The sequence below is a fragment of the Urocampus carinirostris genome, chromosome 2, assembly GCF_059441175.1.
Source record: "Urocampus carinirostris isolate Australia breed hairy pipefish chromosome 2, RoL_Ucar_1.0, whole genome shotgun sequence".
Taxonomy (NCBI): Eukaryota; Metazoa; Chordata; class Actinopteri; order Syngnathiformes; family Syngnathidae; genus Urocampus; species Urocampus carinirostris.
In genome coordinates, this window is record NC_142350.1 from 5,389,624 (window position 1) to 5,397,917 (window position 8,294).

Genomic DNA, 8,294 nt, shown 5'->3' on the forward strand with positions numbered 1-8,294 from the left:
TCAAATGATCACATTGTTTGAATTACAATATGTATTTAACATATTTGTCTGACTAGTTGGCTGGCCAACTACTTGTCTGACTGAATAGATGTCTTGCTGTCTGTCTAGATCAGTGTTTTTCAACCCGTGCGCCAGGGCACACCAGTGTGCCGGAAAACCTTGTCTAGTGTGCCGGAGGAAATAAATTATCTATCCATAAAAAAGCATGCCATTGATCAGTATATTTCCTTTTATTCCAATGGTCAGACAGAAACCTTTAACATTCATCTACCCGGCAGCAGTTTCCTATTCTTTTACCCTTCATATATTAATTATGAGGTAGACAGGGAAATGTTTTTAATTACCTCTTTTGTTTGATGAAGCTGTTAAAGATTGTACTCCAATAGAAATAATACAATCAATGTAAAAATATTGCTTTTAATTGTACCCTTTTTTGATTGATAATTTCTTGTTTAAAAAAAAAGTACAGAAAAAGTTGTAAAATGTAGTAAAATAAAGTAATTTTACTGGCAGATCTTTTTGCTCATTACAAGTATTATTTTGATATTATTTTTAGAAAAATAAAATATATAGTAAAACTTCTAAAAGTGATGATTATAGTAAAATCCCAAATTACTGTAAAATTGTTAACCAAAATAAATAACCTGTATTACCTCCAGATCCACAGTGACCAGAAACAATGATAAAAATGTTACACTGTCAATTTAGGCGACATGATCATTTAAGCTTTAAAAAATAACAAATTTCAATTAATATCTTAACATTTTCAACAGAGAGTGTGCCTCAAGATATTTTTTGACTAAAAAAGTGTGCCTCGGCTAAAAAAGTTTGAGAAACACTGCCTTAACCCCTTAACGTGGGCTACCGGGCTTTTGCCAAACAAATACGTGTCCGTACAATGTTACCAGTCACGGAAATATGTAATGCCACATATCATTGGAAAGCTTAAACTTTTGGGATTCAAGATATGAGGACAGTTTTAAAATATACTCATCAAAGATAAGTCACGATCAGTCTGAAACAAGATACCCAAAAAGTAGATAGCCAGTGTTAATCACCATTACGTCCCCTGGTCGTCTTTAACTCCTTTGAATGTCCGCGAAAATGGTTTTGTTACATCAAGGACAATCCATAGAATCTAACTGTGTAAAATATTTACTCCAAAATACACAATAAAGTCAACAGATTAAATTGAAATATCCCTTAAACAATCTCTGCTTCGTTGGACGTTGCTTCTTGTAATTCGCTTGTTTCGGCATATTTTTTACATTCACAAATAAAAAGACTCGTAAATGATTCCCTATATGGTAGTTGGCCCTCTTGTTTTGATTGACATATTTTCCATGAAGACCGTCTGTTTCTGCTAGTTTTATTCATGCACAAAGGGCCAAGTTATATTAAACTTCCTCGATACATATATTCCACCTGTCTCACTTTTATTGCTCAAGCGCCCGTGGCAGCGGTTGGAAAAAATGCGTAAATTAGCCACTTCGTTGCATAACTCTTGGGGAAAAGGTCGCGGCTTATATCCGCATTTAACGGTAACGAACCTAAATAATGAATTTTGAAGACAGTCCATATCGTCTTTGACTCCCTGGGCTCCGGGAGCCATGTGATATGCACACCAGCTCGCTAGCAAGCCAGTCACCCTATTGGTTTACATGTTAACTAGTCGAAAATGTTCAAAGCCAAGTTTTGTTTGTTTATCTGGAGAATGCCTATATGTTGTCGCAGGTGGGTGCAGCAATGGTACAGCAACAAAAATGGCATTGAGGGGCTGGGCCAGCCGGGACACGGCAGCTAGCCAGCCGGCTGCTATAAATGGCTAACCGGGACTGATCAGTGTAAAAACGGATACTGGCTGACTATGCATTCCCTGATCACTACAATCGAAGTCTGTTTTTTTTTTTACCGGGCTACATCATTGTTTTGGTTCTCGATGTCTTCCAGTGACGTCACAGCTCTAGGGGATATGAGGTCAATCTGTCTACATTGAAAATTATACCTCAAGATCCATGGCCCGTGGAATATTTTGGAACATATCTGCATGTGTGGAGGAACACTACTCGTTCTGTGCCTAATTAGAAAAAAAGGGTCTTTTGTAATCCCTTTAAGGGCTATAAAAAAATATTTGACTTTATCGACAATGGTATTGTTGTCCCCCAGGCATTGACAGGTTAAGGGATCAGAAAAACCCTGCCAACCACAAGTGGAGAAAGGCCAAGAAAGGTGCGTATTTTTCCCCCGAGTGTTTTTGTTTTTTTTGGGCTTTCTATTTTTATCGTCCCATCAGAAGTTAAAAGAAGAGCCAGGGGTGAGCACAGAGAAAGCCAGGTGGTGTTCAACGTACGCCTTCCTCTCACCGACGGGTCGCTGTTATTGAAGAGAACACCCTTCCGCTGTGAAAACCCACCCGTGGAACTCCCCGACCCGGATTTTCACTCAATCAAGCCCTCCCGAGACTATTTTGATGCCGCCGAGCCAGCAGATCCGAGCTGGGAGGGCGGGCATTTGGCCCCAAAGACTGGGGCGCAAGTCTAGTGATGCCGGCTGGAACAATTGGTTGCCCACTCCGGTCGCGAAGATGGAAATTCCCATGCAGGGGGAGATTGTTGCTTCTCCAGTAGAAATTTAAACAATTCCTGTGGTGCAGAAGCAATCTTGGACACCGGGCCAACAGGGTTACAGAGGACCGACCTGGTTAAACAAATTGGCTTATTTTGAATAGAATTGCTCTTACTTTACCCGAAAAACAGGAAAATCTCTTTAAAAAGTATAATTCTTATTTTAAGTATAACATTTTTTTTATTATCGCAGGTCTATAGAACAGGTTTGCTTATTTTTATTATATTAAAAGTAGGAAAAAATATCTTAAAATAACAAACCTACTCAATTTTAAGTGTAGTATTATTATGTTGTCATCTATGAAAAACCATTTTAATTATAAATATTTGTTCCTGGGGAAAATAAACAGGAAAAATGTTTTAAAATAAAAAATATACTGATTGCACTGGTTGTTGAAATGTTAAATTGCATTTTTAAAATATACTTAAGATAACATTCAAAATTAAAACGTTTACGAAAAGTACAATGCTTTGATTTGAAAGTAAAATTTGTTTCGATTTGAAATGTTATTCTTGGATATATGAAATATATATTTCAAGACATTTATTTTCCTGTTTTTATATTTGAAATAAGGCAAATGGTTTTATTGTGGTTGCCAAATCGTTGTGGATTTTTTTTTCTTAAACCAACAAAATAACAAGCATTTACTGCTTTTTGCGCTTATGATAAGTTTTTTTTTTTTTTTAAATTCTAGCAACTTGATAAAATATCCTTAAAGGAAGAAATAAAAATCCTTCCATCCAGTTCAAGAATAACAACTCCCTTGCACGTTGCAATGACCTTAGGGTGCACATGTTATTAACGGGCACGTGGCCGATGTCTTGGCAAGGGAGTTAGAGAAATTTGGGCAGATTGGCCTGCCAAGGACTTAAGAATTTATTTTTTGTCGTTAGTTCTGCTTTGAAAATACTAACAATTTTGACAATTACATATTTCTGATGTTTTTTTTCCACAGATAAAAAGCAGGTCGAATGAAAAATACTCGTCACAGAATACAAATTTAGCATTTTTGGTACTTTTGTCACATGTCACACCACAACGATATTATAATGAGATAAATATTGTTTAAAATGTTTGTGCTGCTGATATAATTGTATATGCAAAGTTTTATGTTGTTTTCCATAGACAATTAAAAAGAAAAGAAAAATAAGTTCCCTTTTTGTATTTTTATTAGGTTTTTTTTTATGGGGGGGGGGGGATTTTGTAAGGTTTATTGTTATCAATTATCCATTATCCGTTATCGGTCAAATGATAAAAAGCTTCAAAGCCAAGGGGCTTGCTCTCAGTCAAGGTCCTAGCCACAGAGCCAAGCAGCGATCAGTGCAAATGCACCGTTCCCGGAGGTACTGCAATACCGGGCCGATGCGTGGAGTGGACAGAGCTAGCTCTTAATCCATCTCCCGATTGCAAAAATCAAACTTCATAGATAGTAACCAATTCTAGGACCACAGTTGGCTGAGTCAAGGTCCCAGCAGGTAGTACACAAATCCAGAACCACAGTTGATACGTCATCTATGGAGATCCTAAAAATCGAAAATGTATGGAAGGATTTGGAGGTGTCAAATATCAGGGGTTTTAATCTGGCCCGTGACTCAACGCTGAGAGAAACAAGAGAATTATGACCTGCAGTTTAAAATATCTCAACTAGATGTCAACAAAGCCCGGTGCCACTCACAAACCACCTGGATCTGTATTTCTTCCTCATTATTTCTCTTACTAGCTTACCGTGATATTCTAAAAGTGTCGGATGAACAAACGTGAACTGAGTACTTTATGCCGGTTGTTGAACTGAGTACTCTATGATGCCGGTCGGCATGTGACGATTGATTTTTGCTATCCGGAGATGGAATAAGAGCTTGCTCTGTCCACTCCACGCATCGTCCCGGTATTGCAGTACCTCCGGGAACGGTGCATTCGCAATGATCGCAGCAAGGCATTGAGGCTAGGACCTAAGCTCGGCCTTTTGGCTGAGAGTAAGTGTCCCGGCTCCTTGGCTTTGTAGCGTATTATGAACTGACTGATAACGGATAATTAATAAAGAAAATAGAACAATAACCCTTAAAAAATCCCATCCCTCTTTTTTCTCCTTTCATTTCTCTCCTCACTTTCTCTGTGTTGTTCTCACTCTTTTCTCTAGCTTTAATTTTCTCACTCTTATTTCTTCTCTCTTGCATTTATCTCTTCCAACTTCTCTCCCCCCTTTTCCCTGTTTCTGTGTATTTTTCACTTCTCCCGCTTCTCACTTTATCAAGTCAAGTCTCTCCCTTTGTCCTCTTTCTCCCTTGTTTTCTCGCCATTTTAAAAAAAATTCTTCCTGCCGCATTCATTTCTCCCACTTTATTGATCTCTTCTGCTCTTTCTGTCTTACTTTTTTTTCCTCTTATCTACTAGTCTGGCCTCCGTCGGATTTTCTTCCCTACTATTTGTCCATGAGCACAAATGCATTTAACACCCCTCTGTCATGGTGTAATACGTAGCGCCCCTAAGGATAAAAATAAAAAGGATTTAAATAAGCAAAAAATACAACTATCACATAAACATGCTTTTGAAATGCGTAAAAGGGAATAGATTTTTCATTTATATGACAACATGATCCTCACCTAGAGGGAGCTGAACTAATTGTGGGCAGTTTTGGTGCTCGGGTATACACAATAATCAAAAAAAAATTTTTTTTTTTTAAAAGAGTCCCCGTAGTGTCGTGTTTTTGGCACTCTTTTTAGTAACACGACACCATGGTCAAGTAATGCAAACCAACCCTTTAAGACTGTTGATATTTGCGACAAATATTGTAATAAAATCAATTGCATCTACAATAAACAAAAATATAACACACATGTATATAAAATACGTTGGGAAATATGCCTCAAAATGTATTTGTCAACAAAAATAAAACAAATCAACGGCTGAGTAATAAAAACACGTCAAAAATACATCAGGGTTCCTCCTAAAAACGTCTTAAATAATACGTTAAAAAATACACATTTTAAGGCCCTTTAAAAATACAACTTTCGAGGGCTTAAGTTGACATTTGTTGGATTTATTCAGTTTGTAGCAGATGTTGTAGAAAACAACAATCAAATTTACAGTAAATAAACAAAATGTAAAAATATATCACAAATGTATATGATGTAGTGGGTTTTACATAATTCACCCATGGAACCATTGTTCAGTTGGCGAGTTCCTAGGGGGACTCTTAATTCGGCCGGCGCGAGCCACTCTCGTGTTTGTTTTATTATTGCAAGTTTAAATGTCATTAAAGCAGCTTTCGTTGGCACCTTTGTTTGACACTCCGCCTACGACTCCCGTCTCTGCTTGCTACAATGAAGTAGAATGTATAATGTAAAATAACACTGAAATTTACCGCAAGTGGAGAAACGATTCAGAAAAATGCTGAATAATTGTGTTTATTTGGCAAATAATGTAAACTATTATACACACATTTCCTTAGAATTTAGAATTCAAAATTTTATCTCGGGAGGGAACTTTGTGATTACCTAAAGTGCATCTTGATATTTTTTAATTTTACTTAAAAAATAAATCATAAGCAAAAGTGGTGTGGGTGATAATTAGGGTTCGGCAAATATGATCGGTTGAAGGTTCTGCCAGGGAAGGATGGAAAAGGGGGTCCGGTACAGAACCGCTGTCTGAGTCTTTGTTGAACAGCTGCCTCTAGTGGACAGGGGCGGTAGTACACGGGCAGAGGAAGCTTCTCGCGAGAAAAGCGAGGATGCTGGCATTGTGCGGTCGCACTGTTCAGAACTGAAGATGTGTGGTTAGTTGTGGTCGCGGGGCTGTCCCGTTTAAGTAGGGATTCGATGGAGAAGGGGCTGCAGAACTTGGGGCCTCTCAACTTGACCTGGTAGCTGATCTGTACCGCAGGCGGGGTCGGGGTGTCCTCTGTTGAGGGACTCGGGACTCCTCCAAGCTCAGGGAAAAAGTCCAAAATGTCCTGGAAGTGACGACGAGCCATTTTGGTGGTGATTTGACTCAGGTCCAGTTTCCAGAAGTTCCGTTTGCTGCCTAGGCAGTCTGGCTCCAGAGGAATCTGAGGGGGGAGATCGGTCAAATATCTAACTGTCTTAAAGATCTTAAGTGAGGACTGAACTTTAAAAAAAAAAAAAAAAAAAAAAATCAATATTCTAAATACAAAAACAATCAGGACAAATTTTAACTCAATTTGAAAACTCGTGGCCCAAATTATTTGTCGTGAATCATCTTAAATTAGGACCAAACCCCTAAAAACATGATTTTCTAAAGAATTCTATCAAAAAAAGTGATGATACTCGGTAGCTAGTAGTTAAAACAAGTTTTAACCCAATTTGAACATGCTTGACCCAGATTTTGGTCTGTTATATATTATATATGTGTATATATACACACACACACACACACACACACACAAGTCAAAATTTGGTTCATTGCATTTGAAATAAAACAGGCCAATTTATCATGTACGTGGAACGTACTCTTCGGTGGGCCTTCGGATCCAACCCAACCTACACTTTTCTGGGAGTCTGCGTCATATTTGTGCGACTTTCGTTCATTTTCAGGTTTTGTGAGTTTTCTGTTGGTATCTTTTCCCTCTCTTACCTTGATAAAACACTTATTGGTGGACAAACACACCCTTATGTTGTTCTCGATGGATTTTCTGTCCTCGGGCTCCAGCGGGCCCAACTTGTCCATCAGCTGCAAGACCAAAAACTAAGCGTGAGAAAGAAACACAGAACGTTTCTCGGGCCCATTTTCTCCCTCAGTTGCGAAACCCCAAAAAGCCCTATGAGAAAAAAAAAAACTAAATATTCTCGAAGTTGCTTGGTCTCACCTGGGTGAAGGTGAGCATTTTCCCAGGTGCCTCCTGCAGGATGAGGGCGATGCGCGCCAGGTAGGTGGCGCTCTTCCTCCTCCAGGGAAGGTGAGCTCGGAGTTTGTTGCTAGACTTGGGCATGATATTGTCCAGTTGCGTCCAGTTTAAGTATGAAAGGGTCGTGATTTGAGGGGGGCTTTATAAGGGGCGGTTGGACAATGGAGGAGGGCGAGGCGCTAATGGTCGCCTTTTGATACTTGTTGGGGTGGGGGCCCAGGTGACTTTTGGAAAAAGAAACTGATAATATTGACTCTTTGAATTCACTTAACAAGCTGCAGTCATTTTTTTTCACCCCCACGCCCACGGGCTTTAATTTATTGCAAACAAAACAGATGTGTTTGGGGAAAAATATTAGATTTTTATTTGGGCTAATTTTAAAACCAAGAAGATACATTTTTACTGCACCCCTTATTATTTTTTTACCCAACTACATGTAATATAAATGATTAGAAACTGTACTTTTTTTTTTTTTAGTCTACCCTCTATTTTCCTTTGGACCCAAATGCTCACATACAATTTTTAGATTTTGAATCGTGTGGGGAAATAATGACAAAAATAGATTAGAATATGTTATGGTGGAAAAACTTCAAATATTTTTTTCTCATTTAACTTGTGAATTATGTGGGGAATTGATCTAAAATATGTTAAAATTGGAGGGATAATATATATTGATTTGTATTAACTAAACTAAAAAATGTTAATAATCCTTTTTTTATTTCATAAAATGAGATACTTTTTTTCATGTTTTTAAGGAAATGAAGAAAAATAGACTAAAACATGTTTGGAAAATTAATACTTTATGCAA

General features: G+C 38.0%; 2 protein-coding genes and 2 pseudogenes across 6 annotated transcripts in view; 2 read left to right on the top strand and 2 right to left on the bottom strand.

Moving 5' to 3' along the window:
- Window positions 1-3,775, top strand: part of LOC148370766 (uncharacterized) — a 32,333-nt gene extending 28,558 nt beyond the window's left edge. For 4 of the 5 annotated variants that reach the window (XM_088328522.1, XM_088328524.1, XM_088328525.1 and 1 more), the window contains 2 exons: window positions 2,167-2,229; window positions 2,294-3,775. In XM_088328522.1, coding sequence (XP_088184648.1) covers window positions 2,167-2,229; window positions 2,294-2,541 — 311 coding nt within the window. In that variant the 3' untranslated portion in view covers window positions 2,542-3,775. The remainder of the gene's footprint in view (window positions 1-2,166; window positions 2,230-2,293) is intronic. The other variant, XM_088328523.1, reaches the window with a different exon arrangement.
- A 171-nt stretch (window positions 3,776-3,946) lies between these two features.
- On the bottom strand, window positions 3,947-4,104 carry LOC148370767 (U2 spliceosomal RNA; annotated as a pseudogene).
- Window positions 4,105-4,447: 343 nt separating this feature from the next.
- On the top strand, window positions 4,448-4,537 carry LOC148370768 (U2 spliceosomal RNA; annotated as a pseudogene).
- A 1,486-nt stretch (window positions 4,538-6,023) lies between these two features.
- LOC148370769 (forkhead box protein H1-like) lies at window positions 6,024-7,581 on the bottom strand. The gene is made up of 3 exons (XM_088327761.1): window positions 7,448-7,581; window positions 7,216-7,311; window positions 6,024-6,670 (listed from the first exon to the last, which is right to left on the bottom strand). The coding sequence occupies exons 1-3, from the start codon at window positions 7,568-7,570 to the stop codon at window positions 6,164-6,166; spliced, it is 726 nt and encodes a 241-aa protein (XP_088183887.1). The 5' UTR covers window positions 7,571-7,581; the 3' UTR covers window positions 6,024-6,163.
- Window positions 7,582-8,294: the final 713 nt, after the last annotated feature.